This window comes from Salarias fasciatus, chromosome 1 (genome assembly GCF_902148845.1).
Source record: "Salarias fasciatus chromosome 1, fSalaFa1.1, whole genome shotgun sequence".
Taxonomy (NCBI): Eukaryota; Metazoa; Chordata; class Actinopteri; order Blenniiformes; family Blenniidae; genus Salarias; species Salarias fasciatus.
In genome coordinates, this window is record NC_043745.1 from 30,466,909 (window position 1) to 30,487,826 (window position 20,918).

General features: G+C 43.5%; 1 protein-coding gene across 1 annotated transcript in view; it reads right to left on the reverse strand.

The window, feature by feature from the left end:
• The window catches only part of fbn1 (fibrillin 1), a 66,595-nt gene that overhangs the window by 7,030 nt on the left and 38,647 nt on the right, over positions 1-20,918 (reverse strand). The window contains 28 exon segments of the mRNA XM_030090005.1: positions 396-602; positions 1,463-1,588; positions 1,777-1,908; positions 2,458-2,580; positions 3,064-3,183; positions 3,475-3,594; positions 3,688-3,750; positions 4,629-4,778; positions 6,879-7,004; positions 8,279-8,398; positions 8,552-8,677; positions 8,772-8,888; positions 8,981-9,106; positions 11,526-11,648; positions 11,848-11,973; positions 12,060-12,131; positions 12,210-12,368; positions 12,452-12,574; positions 13,866-13,991; positions 14,087-14,155; positions 15,082-15,249; positions 15,366-15,488; positions 16,008-16,130; positions 18,048-18,173; positions 18,264-18,386; positions 19,309-19,323; positions 19,326-19,350; positions 19,352-19,431. Coding sequence (XP_029945865.1) covers positions 396-602; positions 1,463-1,588; positions 1,777-1,908; positions 2,458-2,580; positions 3,064-3,183; positions 3,475-3,594; positions 3,688-3,750; positions 4,629-4,778; positions 6,879-7,004; positions 8,279-8,398; positions 8,552-8,677; positions 8,772-8,888; positions 8,981-9,106; positions 11,526-11,648; positions 11,848-11,973; positions 12,060-12,131; positions 12,210-12,368; positions 12,452-12,574; positions 13,866-13,991; positions 14,087-14,155; positions 15,082-15,249; positions 15,366-15,488; positions 16,008-16,130; positions 18,048-18,173; positions 18,264-18,386; positions 19,309-19,323; positions 19,326-19,350; positions 19,352-19,431 — 3,237 coding nt within the window.

The following is a 20,918-nucleotide window of genomic DNA, read 5'->3' on the forward strand; positions in this document are numbered from 1 at the left end:
AGGCAGAAATTAGCCTCAGAAAAATCCTTTCAGTATTTCAGTCATTGCAAATGCAAAGGAGCACTGAGCTGGGAATATTTACAAGAACCCACCATGTGTCATATTATTGTCCTTTTGATATTATCTCTTCATAGCACAATGGATTCTATGCTTTTTCTCTGAGCAAGTTTGATATTATTCAAAAGAATTAAAAGCAGAGATCAGAGGGAAGTTAAAATCAAAGTTATTGTGACGTGGTTTCGTGGAAAAGGTAATAAATAAAGGATACTGATGTCCGACTTTAGTGTGAAACACTGGTAGAGAATCATTAACGATTTAAAATGAGCAGTGGGATAATGACTTCTCTTTCAGAATATGAAGTGATTAATACTTAGACATCTTCATCTGTGAGGTACCTCTGCCATCAGTAGTATATCCAGGTCCCAGAGGGCACATCTTCTTGAACTGCGTGGTGCCCGGCAGGGGGCAGAGCTCGCAGTTTGTGCCCCAACCTCGGCCTCCGTCACAGCAGCACTCGGACTTGGTCACCATGTTCCGGTTACTGGAGGTCATCTGGCACAGAGTGGTCAAGACCTCGGTGTAGCAGAAGCCCTCGCGGTTATCTGAAGGGTGAAAGGGGAAAAGGGAGCGGGAGCGTGAGTGCCAGACGAAGTGGGCCCACGGGAGGCTGACCAAACCACCCAGACAGGACCAGGCCTCACACAACCAGACGTAAATAGATAACCCACACTTCTCTATCTGCGCTGTCTGTACGGCGTGAGATAGCCCTAAAACCTTCCAGCCTGCAGAGTTCTTCTCTCCAAATTCAGCACATCACAGCTATCCAGTAGAGGGATATATTTAGACGGGGCAGGACGGCTCGGGGAGCGTCTCCCTGCTCCTGTCTGATGTCTGCATAGATTTTTAGCTTGACTGAATGAAGGAAACAATGTTATGAAGATTTTCACTGAAAAAAGGCACAAACAGCTCCTTTATTTTTAGAAGATTCAATTATTGGAAAAAAGGAAACTAAATATGTTTCCCAGGCTTTACTGGCAACTGTAAATTCGGAGGAGTCAGCTAACAAAGGTTTCGTGCTTCATTCCTGTGTATAAACACAACTTTTCAGACTGAAAAATCTCCCCTCAGAATTTCTTCTCCATACATTCTTACTACTTGCTATATCTTTTTTTTTCTGTTAGAAGATTCAGAGTTTCAGTGAAAGAATGAAGACAGCTGCTGTGAACTTATCCATACTGAAGATGCAAAAAGAGACTAATTTATTTAAATTTGTTTCATCAATAATGTTTGACTTCCTGTTTACATACCAAAACCGGAGTGCTTCAAATACAATTCATCATGTCTTATATAAAGTTGAACCTATTTGTTACCTGATTTTTTTTCTTCATTTGAATATAAGTCAGAACACATGAATACAAAGCATTCAGTAAAAGTAAGTGTGTTTGTGTAGCAGCATACGTACCGATACACTCTGTCTGTGTGGGGTTGGCGACGAATCCCTGGTCACATCTGCAGCGGTAGCTTCCGATTGTGTTCTCACAGCGGCCGTTCTTACAGATGCCGGGTTTCGCTGTACACTCATTCAGGTCTAACACACACACACACACGCACGCACACACGCACACACACACCATGCTAGGTTAAAACTGACACATTTGTTGGGTAGTTAAGTCAGATCTTGAATGTGACACGAAGTGTGTATAATTTTAAGAAAAAGATCCTCAAACTGATACAAAGTCAAATGAATTTTTGCTAGTAAGACATAATGATGATTACCGGTGCAGCCGTCTCCACCGGGCTGACGTGTGTATCCCGGCGGGCAGATGCACATGTATGTACCGATCAGGTTCTTGCAGGTCATGCCTCTGCTGTCACAGTCATCTACACCATCTTCACACTCATTCTGATCTGGAAGACAAATGGTAAACCATGGCTAAGAGGACGTAAAGGCATCATTTACGTGCGTGTGTGTGTGTGTGTGTGTCCGTGCATGTTCGGCAGTGATGTAACGGAGACACTCGTGTCCGCCACTCGAAAGTTTAATCAAACCACCCAATCCAGCGCCGAGCGCTGTAGTGCTAACAGACGTGTAGTGGACGAGCTGGTGGTCTGTTTGGAACTGTGGCGTAAACAGTGACGCTGATAGACGCTGACGGGTTCCTCCTGTCTTGGAGATTCCCTCTAAATACAACCGTTGCTATGGCGACCGAGCTATCTGAGAGAGCTGGGGTGTAAACAGTAACTCGACTCGGCTTCGGTCTTCAGAGTGTTTTAAGTTTATCCTGGAGAGGGAAACCGTGAGGATCAGCAAAGGCGTGTTATGTAACCTCACGGACGAAGCCAGTCTGTCTCCTCTAGGTACTTAGTTTATTTTTTTATTAGCACTTTCCAGCAAACGAACCATGTCTGGAAGAATGCAGAGAGCGAGAGAGTGGGTGAGTCATTTTGTGGTGGTACCTTTGCACATCCTCTTGTCTTCGCGCAGCACGTAGCCAGTGGGACATTTACACTCGTAGGACCCCACCACGTTAACACAGCGGAAGGCACACAGGAGGGGATTCTGGGCACATTCGTTGATGTCTGCACAGAAAGAAAAACAGAAAAAGATTATCAATATTTTCAAGTGAAGATCATCCATCCATCCAACCTCTTTTCTAACTCTCTCTTTAGCACTGTGGTGGTAAAACAGATGAAGAACAATGAATTGAAGACATCTCTATCTCTCCTATCTGCTTTCTGCAGCTCATCTGTGGGGCCTCCCCAGTCACTCCGCAGTCAGCCAAGAGATATAATCTCTGTGATGTGTCCTGGGTCGAGGCCCTGTGGTTGACTCATGACCCAATGGGGAGATTATATCTCTGGAAGTGACTGCAGCGCCTCTAATTAGAGGCCAGCAGGAATCACCTCAGCTAACTCGTCCTGATGCGCCATACACACATCCACGGGCCGTTTCTGGTTCACCAAAGACCACATTCCAGAAGAAATTAGCTCTTGGAAGTAAAAAATGCTAATAAAATCAAAGAGTGAGCGCTAAACCAACTGATCTGATTTTAGTTGACATACCTTCGCAGGTCATCATCGGCCCAGGCTCGAAGCCGTCTTCGCACGCGCACTCAAACCCACCGATGACATTCGTACACGTCCCGTTGCCGCAGGGATTTCCAACTTCACACTCATTGGTGTCTGTAGACATGAATATCACGCAATTAATGATGCAAGGTTAATCTTTAGAGTACTTACTGATTACCGGTTGACATTATTATGGGCGAAAACATGCCCAAAAACTGTAAAACACTGCAGCAATATCTCAGTGACAGAAGTGTCAAGTATTGTCAGACACTTTTATTCAGTCATGTGTGATTTTCATGATGCTTATTTTTTTAATAGGGAGGGATGGGTTGATATCCACTGGTATAAAACATGATAAGAAAAGAGGAATATTGAGCTAATGACAGAGACAGAGAGGAACCTGACCTTCACACGTGACCCCACTAATGTCCAAGTTGTATCCCAAGGGGCATTCACAGCGGAAACCCCCGTCAGTGTTTATGCACTGGCCATTAACACAGGGATCATTCACGCATTCATCAATATCTGGAATTAAAAAACAATAGAAACAGCGAGTGAATTTCCAAGGCACAAATGCAAATTAATGCAGGGCAGTGAGGAGGCTGAGAGCATGTTTACCTTCAGGATTGTTGTCTTTCCCACGCTGGTAACCCGTGTTAATGCAAAGTTGGGAATAGACCTCTGAAAAAATGGGAAAAAAAATTAATATAAAAAAAAAACATTCATACATCAGCTTAGTGAAGAAGATCTGTTCATATCCTCCCCTTCACTTCAGGAAGTGCATTTCTGCACCCACACATTCCTAACATCAAACTCACTTGATGTATCATATTCTGAGCCTTTCCCTTCAAAAATATTAAAACTACTTTACTAATAATAAACCACCTGTTTTCATGAGAAGGTCACTTGAAAAACAAAGACTGCTGTTGAGGCCCAAATAACAAATGAATCCCAGTTTTTATACAAACACTGGAATTTGAAATGCAGGAATTTGTTTTGGATAATGTTGAATAAATAATAATAAATAAATAGGTACCTAGTGGGTCTTATTAAAAACTCCATATTCTGCACAAGTAGTAATCTGACTATGATGAACCGACGTCTGTGCAATGTAAGAATTACACTGTTACATCTATATGTCTTGGCACATGTTCATGCTCAAAAATACAATGCTTTTATATCATCATATTCAACTGTTTGTTGCAAGAATATAAGTTTATTATTCAAGAAAAGAGGTTCATCTACAATTTCGAAAACACTGATAAACAGAGAAGAATTTCACAGCTTTCTTTGATGAAAATTTTGGCAAGAAATGGACGTAAATACATTTTAAAGGCATCATAGAATGAACTTTTTTTTTTGGATAGAACACACTCAGAACTATTTACATCCCTCCTCATCTCCATCTCTATTCGAAGATGTTTTCTTGGTCTCTGACGTTGAATTGGCATTAACTTCACATCACTTTCTTCCAAGTGAATCCTCCTTGTTGAAACATGGTTCTTGCGTACGTGGTTTAGGTTGTGTTTGTGCATCTCTGTGACGGGAGGAATACACACCCTGATCAGGGGTGGGGCAGAGTTCACAGGGGTCTCCCCAGCCTTGGCCAGCCATATTAGAGCAGCAGCACTGTTCCTTGGATGTGTTCTGGGGTTTCGGAGCCAAGCAGACTTTGTCAAACTTGGTATAGCAGTAGTTCACACGGATATCTACAGGTGAGCACACACAAACACACACACACACACACACACACACACAGAGGAGCACAGGAGTTCACAGTGAATAAAGCACTCATATCATACAGCAAAATCATTCTAAAAATGCTAACTTCATAATCATTATTAAGGACACATCGGAAAGATTTTAATGGAGTTTTTTGCATTTCTTTGTGAATAACTTGAGGTTGGCGAATGATCTCTCCTCAGTGATCTGTTTGTCTTGTTCTTCCTGGACTAGGCAGGCACTTTACTCGTAATGAGAAGCACATGGCTGCACTCGCCCGCTCGCAGCGGCCTTCAGTGAACTCAACACAAATAAGCTTTCTGACCACCATAGATCACGCACACACATGCACACACACCTGGCTCAAAGGCAGAGATCACATGCATGAGCACCTGGAGCTGTGCAGAGAACGTCTAAGAGTGTCATGTTACTTTTTGCCATGAAACTGATTTGTCAGCCTTTCTGCGGAAGGAGATTGATGGATCTGGGTGTGCAGCCGCGTGTTCAAGTGCAGACACATGTGCATCTGCAAATGTGCACAGGGTTCTGATTTTATGGATTTGATTCTAAAAATATGACACAAAATGTGTTTTCTTGAACACAGTGGTTTATTTTAACTGAAAAACAGCATGAAAAGTGGTGAGTGTGGAGACAAATATTTCACAATTACAGCTATCCACATTTGTCAAACCTTCAGAGACAGAGAGATTAACATTTATGCTGTCACTGCAAAACTCTAAATATGTTGATGGTGCATGTTGTCCCACTCTCACAGGCAGTGTGTGTCTTCAACCTTCTACTATCAAAGGCCAAATCTGACAGCCTGACCTGTTTGCAGTGTAAGAAATGCAACAATTTTAATTTCAAAATATCTTCTTTCTCTTCTTGGAGAAGTTGTGGGGTGAACAGAGGTGAGTGTGTTGGTTGTGGCAATAAAGACTTTAAAAATAAAATCTTGTTTCTCCAGATGTAGAAAGATATATAATGAAACTCTGCAACCAGTGGAAATCTCATGTCTTCACAGTCTGGTACCCAAACTTTAACCTTATCGACACTGCTGGCCACAACAGAGCGAGGCTCATCAGAGACCACTTCCAGAATTTGGGTGTGGAGAGGACGGGCTGAGCTGCCAGCACTTCTAGCCTCAGCTCCACTTATGGGATCAGTTTTGGTGTGTTGTCGCTGCCAGAATGACCAACACAGCCACACAGGCTGATTGCAACAAAACAGAGAAGTTGAATGTTTTTGCATATTGGTGACCACCACGGAGACAAGGTGCCAGGCTGTTGAGGATGTGTGTGTGTGTGTGTGTGTGGTTCTTCCACATGGTAATCATGGTGAATTGCCAATATGTGTTGTTGCTTCAAACTTCCCCAATCCACCAAACAACAGTAAAGAAAAGCTGTTTGGAAAAGAAGCCACAGCTCATATTCTCAGCTCTGCTGATCACCATGTACAAGAGAAATGTCTTCATCCTTGAATGCATCGCTACAACAAAGACCGTAAGCTACCAAACACAAATTTCCTCACATTTTGTGCACAGTTTAGCCTTAAAGAAGTCTGTAAATGATTTTTTTAAGATAGCTGTAATTATGGATTCTCTTACTTGTCTGTCAATGTTTTTAACAAAAACAAATGTTTTCTCAGGAGGGAAAGTTTTGTCCTCGTTGAGAAAGCCTTGATCTCCCTCACTGCCAGTTCTCCACCCGGTTCTCCTCCCATTTATCCCCCAACCGTCAGTGAAGCGCTTTAAGGCTGCAGAGACGGAGCGAAACGCAAACTGCCTCGGTGAACTGATGATGTCATCACTTCAGTGTTTGGAGAGGGAACTCCCTAACAGAGGGCTCAGCGCGCCCCCACCCAACACACACACACACACACACACACACACACACACACACACACACACACGGTGAAGAAATGGAAAAGTGATCAGTTCGCAGCCACCCTTGAGGCAGCAGCAGAACCAGCTGGAACACGGTGTGCTATCATGAAAGAGCAGGAAGAGTCGAGCACGACTGCTGCTCAGTCTCCTCTCGTACTCACTTTGCTGTGTAAAGTTGATGCATAGCCTCACACAAAATTACCTAAACATCTGCGTCCGGAGGCCGAAATCTGGAAGCCTTCAGGGCACAGGCAGGTGAAGCTGCCTTCGGTGTTGGAGCAGGTTCCAAACACGCACATCTCGGGCGACTGGGAGCACTCGTCGATATCTGACACACAAAATAGAGGCAGTGTCACCCAACACGCATACAGCACACACACTTAAATTCTGTCACATAATGGGGAAAAAAATGTTTCTCATAACATAAAAGCTACATACAGAAGACATTAAAACTAATTTCTAATGTGTTCCAGAAGAATCCTGCTTTGGTAACTATTGGATAAATTTATGATTGAACTTCCAGCTGCATCACTTGTGGGATGATTAATTGCTATGATGGAACAAAAAAAAAAAAAATACCAAACTACATTGGAGAGCCATATGTTGTACCACAAATCAGCTTGATATAAATATTTGTCGCATTAAAAAGCAGTATGTTACATGATTCTGAGAAGCAACTGTTGCTGGGCTGCTTCAGTCAACTCCTATATTTCTCTTTTAAACCAATGAAGGCACACACTACAAGAATCATATATTCCTATATTCCTTTATATATATTCATATATTTCATTCATAATTTCTCCGTGACCCCTCGGGGTCTGCACAGGGACAACCAAAGGGCCTCACAATGCTCACAGGCTTGGAAACATGTGCAAAGAGATATCAATCGAGAAACATTCCCATCTAACAATAAATTCCAGGGTTTCATCATTCATCTGCAAGAAGGAGGAATGTTTAATGTGTTTATCTGTCCTGCATTTTATTGTTCTGCACTTTGCTTGTATACATATTTCTTCGATTTAACTGTAATGGCTGCTACCTTTGGCCAAGTCTCCCTTGCAAAAGAGATCTCTATCTCAGCGAGACTTCCTGGTGAAATAAAAAAATACCTTAACAATAAAACGGAGCGCAATATCTCATTACTGGATGACTGCAGGAAGACAAAACCTGGTGGTCACGTGTTCGCTAATCACAATGGCTAGCTGCAGCTGCTGATGCTGAGAACCCAGAGCCGTTCCTCCCTGCTTCCAGGAACAGTGCACGAGGCAGGAATGTGTTGAAGTCTGCCCAATATCTCTTCATCAGGCCCACTGTATAAACAATCCAAGTGCTCTGGCTCGGGCCCACTCCCACGTGTGAAAGAGAGAAGAGGGGCGTGGGTGAGGGGAAGATTCAGCCAACAAAGTTTGTTCTCCTCTTCTACACCTCAGCAGAGGTATGATTTCTGCATCTGTGTGAGTGTGTGGGATGCAAGCAGGGGTTTGGTGCAATGCCCGAGGTGAGATTCATGTATGTGTGAGGATATTTTATTTCTACACAAATCACCGTTTCTGTATCTTGTGGTTTAGTTTATCTGAATGAACTGGATTTAGACCTGAGTACCTTCGCAGGTTTCTTCATGGAGATAGTAGCCAGGTGGGCAGACGCATCTGTAGGAGCCGTCTAGATTCACACAAGTTCCTGCTCCACATGTGCCTGGATTCACTGCACATTCGTCAATATCTGAGAAAACAAATACACAAGGGGATCACGATCAAACTGAGAAAAATCTGATCAGAACGTAGAAAGATGGACATCTTTTCAACTTCGTTTCAGGTTATCGTAGAGAATATGCTAAAAGTGGAATATTGATAGCTTTCGGTGTCAGTGCGTTACCTCCACACAGTCTGCCGTCTAACGTCAGCTCGTAGCCGTCGTGGCACACGCAGAGGAAGGTGCCCACCGTGTTCACACACTGCCCGTTCCGACACAGGCCCCTCTGCGTCGAACACTCATCCACATCTGAACGATGAACACACACCACGGATGTATCAGCTGCAGGTGATTCCTCTCTCTCTTACCGTCTGCATTTTACTCCCTCAAATAAGCAGCTCACCTATGCAGTCGCCGTTGTGTGAGTTCTGAAAGCCGGGGTAACAGAGGCAGTTGTAGGAGCCCACGGTGTTTTTGCAGGTGCCGTTTCCACAGGGTTGTCTCTCACACTCGTCCACATCTGACACAAGAGAGTGACGGTTTCATCTCAGAGGGAGCTCCAGTTACTCACCATGCAGCATAACGCAACGATGGGAACACAGCACAGCTTACCGACACACATCGACTGGTCCCGAGTCGTTTTGTAGCCATTGGGGCAGATGCAGCGATAGCTCCCGAGAGTGTCGATGCACTCGCCGGGGTTACAAACAGTAGGGATCTCCTGGCACTCGTTGCGGTCTGGACAGGAGGAAAACAAGGACAGCAGTCCATTAAGATTATATAACAGAAAAGAGTACGGTGTTAATTGAACAGACGTACAGAATCATATGTACTGTTAGGTCCTTGTAACTCAATTTCTTGCATTTATAGCAATAATTAGATTAATAAGTTGCACATAATCTTACCACGTAAGATTTGAAAATGATAGCTCTTCAAACCGAATCACAGCTTGGTCACATTTTTATCTCATTCTGACAAGTTTACATTTCTTGACTTCACTTTTCATGCTGTTATCCCACACACCTCAGTGTTTATTACAAGCTCCTACAAACCAATTGAAAAATATCTGATAAGCACTGTTTCTTTTCTTAGGCCTAAAAATGTGGAACCTTCCCCATCTTTAGTCACATCCTCGTCTCACATCCTAATCTGTTTCATTCACTGATTAGTCACATCCCTTATTTGCAGGACACAAACCTGTTAAAACAAAGTGTAAATGTTGCAAACTCTTCACCACAAACAAGTTGCTAAGTAAGACTTTAATATATGATCTATTAGATTTTTCCTTCATGTCATTGGAAATTTTCTAGCATTCTAGGGTTTTGTATGAAAGCAGTAACGTCATCACTATTCAATTATAGTCAACCAGAATTCATTATGTGGAGGTCATTATGACCTTCAACCACGGTTTCAGTTTTCTCCCGCTGGAGTCTGGGCATGTTTAGTTGTTAGGAATTGTATGAAAAGCAGGAAGCAAAACAGGATGTTGATTCAACATGTGCTTATCGGTTCGAGCTCTGCCGACTGACAGCAGCGAATTTCAGATATGCTGTGGCACATGTTCAACAGCGCAACACATGCTTCACATTCTCTCCTCCTCAATAACAAGCCCACCATGAAGACTCCATCCTCAGCCCTACTGTCACCACGCTGCATCTGGTGCTTCGTCATTGGCGCATAACTGAGGTAAATAATGCACAGTTGAAAAGGCTTTGAGAAAACAGTATTGAACAAGGAAAAGATTTAAGGGACTCAGGATTGCTCTCCTGAAAGAAACACCTTTTCCTCAGCTGCTCTACTCCTCTGTCTGCTACAGCTTCATGTTCCCACTGTAGAATCTTCACTGAAGTCTTCATAACACTTATTTGCAGCGGTGTGGTTCGATTTAATACAGGTATCTTCGGATCATACAGACAATGCGCTACACAATCAATGTCTTGTTGATACCAGTGAACGATTAAGTGCCCTCTAATATTCCTCCTACCACTAGTACTACTCCTGCAATTTAAATATAATACAGTAAATCATTTATCTATATTCATGTTCACTCCATCCATCAACTCTGTAGGATTCACACAGTCATACTCAGTTTGTCCTATCAAAATCCATCAGATCCCAGCCACCGTCTCCTCTGGTGTTCCTCAGGGCTCTGTTCTGGGCTCCATTCTTTTCATTCCCTATCTTCTCCACCTTGGCCATTTTTTCCAGAAATATAACATTCAATTTTATGCAGATCACACTCAGCTCTACCTCTCCACCAAGCCCACCTCCAGCCTCCCACCCACCTCACTCCAAGACTGTCAACAGGACATCAAATCCTGGTTCTCCAGTATGTTCTTTTCATCTGTACCAAGTCCACCCTCACCAAAACTTTTTGGTGAGGGTGGAGCTTTTTTTCTATCTCCATCGACACCTCCTCTGTATCTTCGTCCTCTCAAGCTAAGAGTCTGGGTGTCTTCCTCGAAATTAGAAATTGATAACATCAACCCGTCTGTTACCATTTTCGCAGCATCAAGCGCCTTTGCCCCGCCCTCTCACCCAGCAGCACTGCCACACTAGTCCACGCCCTGGTCACTTCTATCTGGTCTTCTACTCAAATCTAGCCATAAACTCCAACTGATTCAAAATGCTGCTGCTCATATTATCACATGTACTCGGTCTATTAACCACATAATCCCGGATCAATATGAACTCAACCGGCTCCCAATTCAACAAATGACCACGGTAAAGTCCAGAGCACTAAGTCACTCGCCTCTCCACCTCTGGAATTCTCTTCTACCCAAAATCGGAAACAGCTAATGTCGGGATACTTTTAAATCTCACATTAAAACTCATATTTTTAAACAGGCATATATTAGTCTGCTGCAAACACCTGTTTTTTTTTTAACATTGCTACTTATGTTTTTACTTGTTTCACTGTATTTTTTTTAACTATCCAGTGACCTTGGGTGTCCTGAAAGGCACTGACGATTAAAATGGATGATTATTATCATTATTTGTATCAACAGCACACAGCAAACTGAACTGCCAGACAGTTCAAGTCATCTTGAATAAAGAAGCAGAAATACTCACTCATACATATTTTGACAATTCCATTATCTCTAATATAAATCCAGACGTCTTTGTCATGATAAAGCAAAAGTGATCACAGCCTTACCCAGACATTGTCCCGTTGGAGTGAATCGATATCCGGGTTTACACTCGCAGCGGTAGCTTCCCGGCAGGTTGAGACAGGCGGCGTTCTGCTGGCACACCGGTCCATTCTGACACTCATCAATATCTGGAAACAGATACAGAAGCACTCAAACGCCGCCACATACCGATGAAACCATCACAAAGGTATGTAGGCTGATTTTTATTGTTTGTTTTACCTGTGAAGCACTTTGGGCTGCATGTTTGCAGGGAAATTGTTGTTTAGTGAAATGAAGTGAAAAGTAAATAAACTATCTTAAAGTGAAACAAACTCTGAATTCCCTTACCTTCGCAAATCAGCAGCTTGTCGTTGTAAATGAAGCCGATGGGACACTCACACCTGAAGCTGCCAATCATGTTGATGCACACTCCATTCTCACACACTCCTGGGATTTCCCTGCACTCATCAATATCTAATGAATGGGGAAGAGACAAGAGCATATTATAGAGAACACACTTTGTTTTTAGTCACATTAACCTCTGAGTGCGAAAAGCTTACCAACAACCCGTCCTGTGGTGATGTCAATGTAATATCCTGGTCTCTCACTGCCACAGAGGACTGCAAACTCATCTGAGTGCACAAAAGAGAAGGTTCGTTGTGCATAATTCCCACACAAATATCTGAAAGCGCATCAGTACGATGTCCCACCGGTGCTGGGCACAGGGCACTGTTCACAGGGTTTGTTCCACCCGTGGCCGATGTTGTAGGAGCAGCAGCACATCTTCTTGGTCATGTTGAAGGTCAGCTCCCCATCACACGTGCCGTTGTCGGAGTAGAAGTTCCTGTAGCAGTAGCTCTTCCTCATGTCTGTGCGTGTTTACAGGAAAGTCAACGTCAAGTACAAATAATTGACTTGTTGCTGGCTGTGAAGCTGCAGCGCGCAGACCGACCCATGCAGTTGTTTCCTCCATTGACCTGCATGTAGTCGACAGGGCAGATGCAGGTGTAGTTTCCAATGGTGTTGTAACACTGTCCCGGGCCGCAGATGCCCGGTCGCTCACACTCGTTGATGTCTACAAAACAAAGACGAGTTCATGGACTTTTAGAAAGCAGCGTCTCGTGACCTTTTTCTCATTCAAAAACATTCCAAGAGGCATTCGTGGATACATCAGGACAAAATTGAATAATACGTGGAAAATAACTCAAACGTAAAACATCACAATTGATGACTTCCACTGAACCTTCAATGTGTTTGTCATTTCACCACATAACCTCACCTAACCATCACCACATTTGAATAGACTGTGTAACTAATGCTGCTTTCCATTTGCGTCCAACTTTCCGAGCTGTTTTTAATGTTGCAAAGCAGAGGAATAACAGCACTGCCCACGTCTTGCTCTGTATTCTCACAGTAAATTCAGAGTATCTTTGAGAGCCCCGCTGTTTCATCTCCAAGATGGCTACATGCAAGTGTTTCAATGTGTTTTGTTTATTTATTTTTTTGTTACAGCAAATCCAAGTTATTAATTGTTTCACTGGCTCAGAGACAAAACTGCCACAATGTGGCCTGTGTGTATGAAGCCTCAAAGTTCTGCAACATATGCAACACATTTTTAAAAAAATTACACTGAGCGCGCGATGCACAAGAACTGTGCTTTGAAATGTTGATGTGAGAGACTTGGATGCTCCACGAGTTTTACCAGAAAGTAGCATCATAGGATTTTTGAAAAGGATTCCTCTCAGTCCAGCTGACAGCTGAACTGCTGAGTGACTTGAAGCAGAGTCAGAGTTTAACCATGTTCTTCACAGAGCAGACACTCACTGCTCTTCTTTTGGCAAGCGGACGTGCGCTAATTAACATGTGGCCAGCCACATGTTACTGTCTGACTCTGAGAACTGTCCTCTCCCCTCTGTCCCTGTTTTTCTTTTCTAAACACTCTTCTCAGCTATCTCTCGCCTCCTATCTTTCTCTCTTCGTTTCTCCCTGCCTCTGTCATGTCTGGCCTGTCTGTAGCAGACTCTGTGTACTTCCCTGAGGAGAGGGCTGACCACATCAGAGCCTTGCTGCTCAGCTGCCTCCTCATCCTCGCCGAGCTTTGCAGGTTTAACAACAGACGGGAACTGGAGCAGACGCACATTGAGCAAGAATGAGCTGCAGCGCTGTCTGTGGGACGCCAGATTCCAACAGGTCTTTGTCATTTTGCTCTCGGTGCTTTTTTTCCCCCCCTCTGTCTCCATGTGTCGTTGAACCGAGGACTGAACGGCTGGACTCAATTTCCTTCCCACTGAACTATCCCAGGGGCAGAAGCTCGAGTGGGACAGGTCACCTGTGTGTTTGGGAGGGTGAACGGGAACGCTCGGTACCTTCACAGACTCTGGTGTCTTCGTTGAGGGCGTAGCCTCTCGGACATTCACACTGGAAACTGCCGAAGGTGTTGATGCACTGTCCTCCCTGGCACAAGCCGGGCAGCTCCTGACACTCGTTGATGTCTGCCAGATAGAGAAAGGAAGCACTCAGTGGTATTTTGAGCAGGCGTCTGTGTTATCTGGAAGTGTGTACAGAGGCAAGCGTGTCGCTGGCTGACCTTCCAAGATGACCGTGATGGGGTTTGGTCGGAAACCTTCTCCTCCAGGACAGAGCGTCTTGTATTCAGCTGTGACCCAAAACACAGCGGGCAATGACATTAAACATCAACAACGACACAACACACAAACCTCAAGCCATGGAATTTTTTTTTCATCTGAGAATTTGGAAACCATGTTTTCAATCATCAAATGATTTCCTTTCACTCTCTGTTACGCCTTTTGTGAACAGCCGTCTCATATTTTGAAGTTTATGATCCACAGGGCCCGGTGGACCAGACGTGACTGCTGCTACTCTGAATTACAACTCACAAAAGAAAAAGGTTTTGTTCTTGTCATAGAATAAAGCATTTCCTTGAGCTGAAAAGGATGAGTCACTCTTTGCAATAGTTTGAACCATCTGTTGGCAATTTCCAAGCAAGTTGCACAAAACCGCTTCCTTACAAGCAACAACAACTACAGCAAAAACACACTGGACGACAAGAGGGCAGCTAACAAATCTGCATGTTTCTTTTAACGTATACATGCCTGATTCACACCACTGTGATAGAACTGTTGCCACTTTAAGGAACGAGTGTATTTAAATTGTACCTCACTAAGCATCTGTTAATTATTTCTTAAGCTTTTGTGTCTTTTTGTAACCTGAGTCTACATTAAAACATATGTTGCACATTCATCCATCCATTCACTCATTCATCCATCCAGTTTCAGTAGTTGTAGTCATGATGACCACTGTAATAAGTAAGAGAGAGAAACTTGAACACAACACAGCAGATATTTCCGTAGTCTCCTTGGCCATAAATCACACATTTATTCAGTTGACTTGTGAAGGATCTGCTGGATTTTTCGTCGCTGTTGTTTTTGTTAAACTGAGTAATGTAGAACGTCACCAGCTGGCAGGAGGCACTTTTCAGGCATATTAACTGCACTTGAACTGAAACAGAAATTTAAACTTAAATGATGCATGCAAGGCCAGAGTAACAAAGTGCTGACTCACTGGAGTTGACAGAGGGACATGATTCACATGGATTTCCCCAGCCCAGGCCCAGGGAACAACAACAAGATGCCTTGGAAACACCGACTCCGATCTCATTGGTGCAGGACAGACTCTCTGACGCGTCACCTCGAGAGCGTACTTCCAGATAACAGCTTCCAGAGCGAGTGTCTGCATACGTAAACACATGCAATGGAATCAGACTACACAAGAGGGGGACTCACCGTTTACATGATATGCAAAGCGCCGATGCGGTAAACGTGCGTTCAAAACTTGTCGAGTCTCACCTACACAGCCCACCCGAGTGGGGTTGAGTTCAAAGTCTGGCGGGCAGTTGCAGTGGTAGCTTCCAGGGATGTTAACACACATGCCATTGATACAGATGGTAGGGTCTAAACATTCGTTGATATCTGGGAAAGAAAGGAACCGTTGTCGTAGCATTAGCAATAGCTATTGTCCAAACTGTTGCTATTTCCTTAAACTCCTGTTTACTGGAGGAGAAATACCTCATTATATTCAAACTGACTCATCCCACCAAAAGAAAAGGTGGCCGACTCTGACTAGCACCAACCTGGTATTGTTTATAAACAATTGATTTGCTTGTGTGTTTTCATCTCTCTTTTTTATTCTTGGGTGTTGTCATCGAGCTCATTAGCGCGTCCCAGCTGTACACTTCTGTCAAATCATCTCATGTCTGAAATATGCTGTAAAAATAAAGTTGCCTTGTCTAACTTACACAACACCGGTCTTAAATCATTATTTGCTGCAACAGCAAAGAGAGGAGCAGTGATTCTGTTAATAAGAAATGAGTGGCATTCATCACTCTCCACCGCCGTTGTTTCACACTCGTTCACATTTCCTTTGCTCACTGGTTCAGAACTGAGCATCATTGAGGAAGGCAGATGGATTATGGTGTCGACTTATCATACCTGTGCAGTTGCCTCCGCTCCTGTCTAGTTCATAACCAATGTTACATTCACATCTGAAGAGTCCAGGAATGTTCTGACAGCGGCCATTGACACAGATGCCAGCGAAGGTGCATTCGTCTATGTCTGGAAATGAGAAGCAGAAAGACAGAGAGAGAGAGAGAGAGAGAGATGAAGAAGGAGAGAGAGAGAGAGACAGAGAGGAGAGACCCAGCTGTGAGGGATTAGTGGATCATGGGATCATGGTGGAAAATTGGCAGCCAGCAATAGGAAGTGAAGGCCGCTCACCTATGCTACAGAATGACAGTTCTGGGGCAGAAAAAACTGCCCAGACACATCCAGACAGAGCTACAGCCAACGTTACGAAATTGTGCTCTTCCACATCATTAGACTCTGCACAAATCACTGTCCAGTCCAGCCTGAGCTGAGACGGGGAGGACCGGACAGGTCATTTCATGTTTGACACATCAGCACAATGAGATCAAGCTGCTCGTTCAACTGAATCCACTGAGGTCTCATCACTCAAGGGGCGAATCACAGTTGTCTGCTGCGATTCATAACTGTTCATGTGAGAATCAGCAGTAGCAGTGAATTGAAACTACCTGCAGTCTCATATTTTACTCTACATTTGTAAATGCAGCATCCTGATCAGTGCAACAGAGATCTGTCATCGTTTGTACTGGTGCATTTCAAAAAGTCTGTTCCAAAGATTACAAGAGTTTCTTCTATAACAAGTCAGGTTGCTGTAAGTTATGAACAGAGCACTTTTCTATTGCACTTTAATTGAAGAACAATGCTTGAACATGCATTTTAATATTCACATACGGCTGTTTTCCCACTTGCGATGCGAAAAAAAAGGGAGGCGATCGTTTTCTCGCAGCTCTGTGTTTGCACTGGCATTTTTAAAATGGGAACAAAAGATGCGTAAAAGGCATGTCGGCCAGCTGCTGTGACGTACTTTAAGGGGCAAAACTTTCCTAGCTTTCACAACAATGCTGTGTGCTGACCTGAAACCACTTGGTGGTATTTAGCAGTGGTATTTTTACCAGCTGAGAACTCACCAAGAGCTTATAAAAAGTGTAATAAGAGCGGGTTGGGGGAGGGGGGGGGGGGGGGCTTCCTTTGTTGCACCAAACTAAATGAAGGAGCAATGCTGCTATAAGATGCCTGTTGTGACACATCCTGTATGAATGGGGTGGATTAAATAGCAAAAAAGTCATTAAATATCTAATTGTTAATAAAAACCAAGGTCTCCTTTTTAAATGGGCTTGGTCTGTTTGCCTGGGCCTGGATGACAGCATTCAAGTGTTCACAAATGGATCACAGCAACTGCATGAGAGGTTGTTTCAATCCAACCAAATCTGAAAAATACGAACACACCCTCGGAGTTCTTTCCACCCCGTCTATTGTTTTTGTGCATCAGGAAAAGTGAAAGACATTTATCACTCTAAACCGTACAACATGGAGTCGAGCTCAGGAAGGACAACAATAACGTCTGTGGCTGTATTTGCTGTTCACACGGTAAATAACTAACACATGTTAGCATAACAAGACTGTCATCGGTCTTCATCTGTTAATACGACCCTTCATGGAAACAAAAAACAAGTATTTAACTCAGCAGCTGATGTGTTGCTCCTGAACAGCCTCACTTGGGTGTTTACTGGGCCGTCAGCTGTTAATATTTACATGATCGTAATGTTCTTGTTTGTGACTATTTTGTCACAAAAAAATGTGATGTTTAAAGTTGAAAAAGGGAATAATATAATTTCCTCTGTTGCTGTCAGCCCCTAGAAATGTTCTCACAACTGAAACCACATTTATGCTGCGCATACTCTGCACTTTCCATGCGCAGAGGCACTATCTCACGGGTTCCACTTGAAGGCAGCATCTGTGTGGACGGGCTGTTCCTCCAAACAGGAAAACAAACATCCATTCAGCAGAGTAACACCAGACCTTTTTGAATCATTCAACATTATTTAGAATGTGGGCACCGATTCAGAGGCCTGGAACCGGGAGAGTCAGGCGGCGGCAGTGTTGTCTCACCCTCGCAGGCCTTTCCGTCGGTAGTGGCAATAAAGCCCATGTCGCATTCGCAGCGGAAGCCTCCGGGCAGATTCAGACAGTGGCCGCTCTCACACAGGTTGCTGTTCTCGGCGCACTCGTCGCTGTCTGTAGCGGTAATCACACACGGTGTTTCAGTGTGTATCCTTCAAATAGCGCAGGGTTGTGCAGTTTAAACTCTTAGCTTGACCGTGTGACCTGAACAGTAGAATCCATCTCCAGAAAATCCGTCTTTGCACGCGCAGCGATACGAGCCCATGGTGTTGATGCAGTCTGCGTTGTTGTTGCACATGTGCGTCCCATTCGAGCATTCATCCAGGTCTGAAACGGTCCAAAAGCAATCACATCATGCAAACACTGAACAGAGGATGAGATATGTACATCTGGAAATGCAAATACAAAGAAAAAAAATTGCATTTACAAAGAACAGTAATTATATATTTATTAATTTATTTAGCCATATGTACAAGTATTTATTCAGTCACTGTAATAATGAGTTATTTTTCAATCCATCAATAAAGCAAGAAAAAAAAATCAACCTTTAAACTGTTAGTTCTTTATCAATGTATCATGATCACATTCCCTGAGAAAGAAGTCACACATCTTTAAAGGAAATTCCTAAATCCTGAGCATTTCAGATGATCTATGAGCAAAGCTGGATTCTTAGAGAAAACGATGTATTTCTTAAGGACTTAAGTGCGTTAAGGCATTTTATGAATGCAAAGTACCAGGATGTGGGAGTGAAGTTATAGATGAAACACAGCATTTGCATTCATTTTGATGTGGGAGTGTGACGATCAGAACAGAATAACTCATTTTAGTGTTTTAGTAATGTGGAGGATTACAGCACGAAGAAATACTGTCCAATACTTTGAAGCAATAATGTTTTACAGAATTCTTTGGAATTTCACTAATTTGATGAATGTTCTTTAAGATCTGGAATCACTTTGTTTCCATTAATTGGTCAGCATCAACTTTATGACCACCTGCCAGTCAGAGTAAAGGTTGTACTCTTGCTGCCGTGGCACAGAGTCCTGATGAGCTTTTGAATCTTGTAACTGTGTCACAGCTTTTTCTGCTTCTGACACATGAACTTTCAGGAGAAAATATCACTCCCCTCCTTGATGAAGGTGCCAAGACAGAGAGACCGCCTCTCGATGGTCATAATGTTGTGGCATGTCATCTGTTCTTCTCGAATGCGTCGGCTCAGTGGTGTGACTTATTGTTTTCGATCAGTCCTTACCTGTGCATTTCAGTCGTTGCCGATCCAACCTGGAGCACAGTTTGCACTTGACGCTGCCGGCTGTGTTGGTGCAGGTCGCATGTCGGTCACAATTGTGGCTCCGATCTCACCACTCATTGATATCTGATGGTTTGGAAACAAAGAAATAAAAAAAGAATCAACGTAAAGTAAATAGACACAGCTCTGATGGTCTGATGATTCGAGACTGCGTCCTTGTGCCAGTGGGGTTCTTGGCGCTTTGGGGCGAGTTGATGCTGGCTTTGATTTGCATGAAGACAGCAGCAGGAGACGACAGGACCAAGTCTTTCTGGCTCACTGTTTCTCATCCACAGGCTCTCTGATACTAACAGCCATCCCTCAAACGTTTATTGAGCAGAGTCTGTTTCTGGGCTTTCATTGTTGAAATGTGTCTGGAGCACAATAAAGTGAGAACGTACCCATAATACTAAGGCCCTGTTCTGTCTGTGCTCGTAACTTCTGAGGTTATTTAGGCAAAGCTTCCTCTCCCTGCCAGACCCACAGACTCGGCACCTCTCATGTGAAGCACTTAAAAACCCTCTTTAACTCATGTTTGGTTTTCTCAGCACCTCAGATGTCAAAGTTGGAAATTTAATCCTTTCAAAACATAATTTCTTTAAAAAACACACACACACACACACACACACACACACACACACAAACACACCTACACACACACACACACACACACACAATGTGAACAAATAAATATTCCTCTACAGCAGAACCATGACAGGTTTATCCGAACTCTTCCAGTGATGATATACTGAGGCACTTAGCTGAAAACCTCTCGATGGTGCCAAACTAATGTATGCACAGCGAAAATGAACAACCACAATTTAATGGCTACTAATAAACACGCTTTTAAATAAAGCTGTTTCCATCCTGTGGGGTGGAACCATGGAGGACCTCGACACGGAGCTGCTGGTGATAAGATCGTCTGAATGTAGCTGCAGCTCCTCGGCACAATGGGAAAACAATGTAAGGGGCTGCTAGGCTACTAATGTAACTAAAAACAACATGTTAAAGCACTGACCAACACAATGGCTTTAGGAATGAGTGCACCAGCTTTGAATGTAAGATAGTACAAGAGTGTGTTCATGCTGCACAGGAAGGGAAGCCATGAACAAGGCCAAAGTGATACAGCACGTTCGGAGAGACACGCTTCTGCGTGTGTCTTTTGGAGAGTAGTAATTCAAAACACTGTCAATTAGAGATTAGTGTTGCTGGTTTACAGTCTTCCTGAGGAGAGGGCACAGTATATTTACACTACATTTGATGACAGGCTTCATATCAGACCCGGGAGCCAATGAATCTCCCCGGATTACAGACAGAATTAATGATCGTTTCCTCAGAGCCTTTGATGACAGAGAGAGACAGCACGGCTAACACACATATGCACACACGCACGCACACACACACACACACACACACACACATGCAAAGTGCAAACAAAGGTTGTTGCATGCAAAAAGCACCTCAGTGGTCACAGCTGGTTTGATTTAGTTTAGAAAGAGAAGTTTTGACAGATGAAGACAAAGAAAAGCAGTGTGATGAAGTGAAAACCTTTCCATGGTGTACATTGTCTTCAC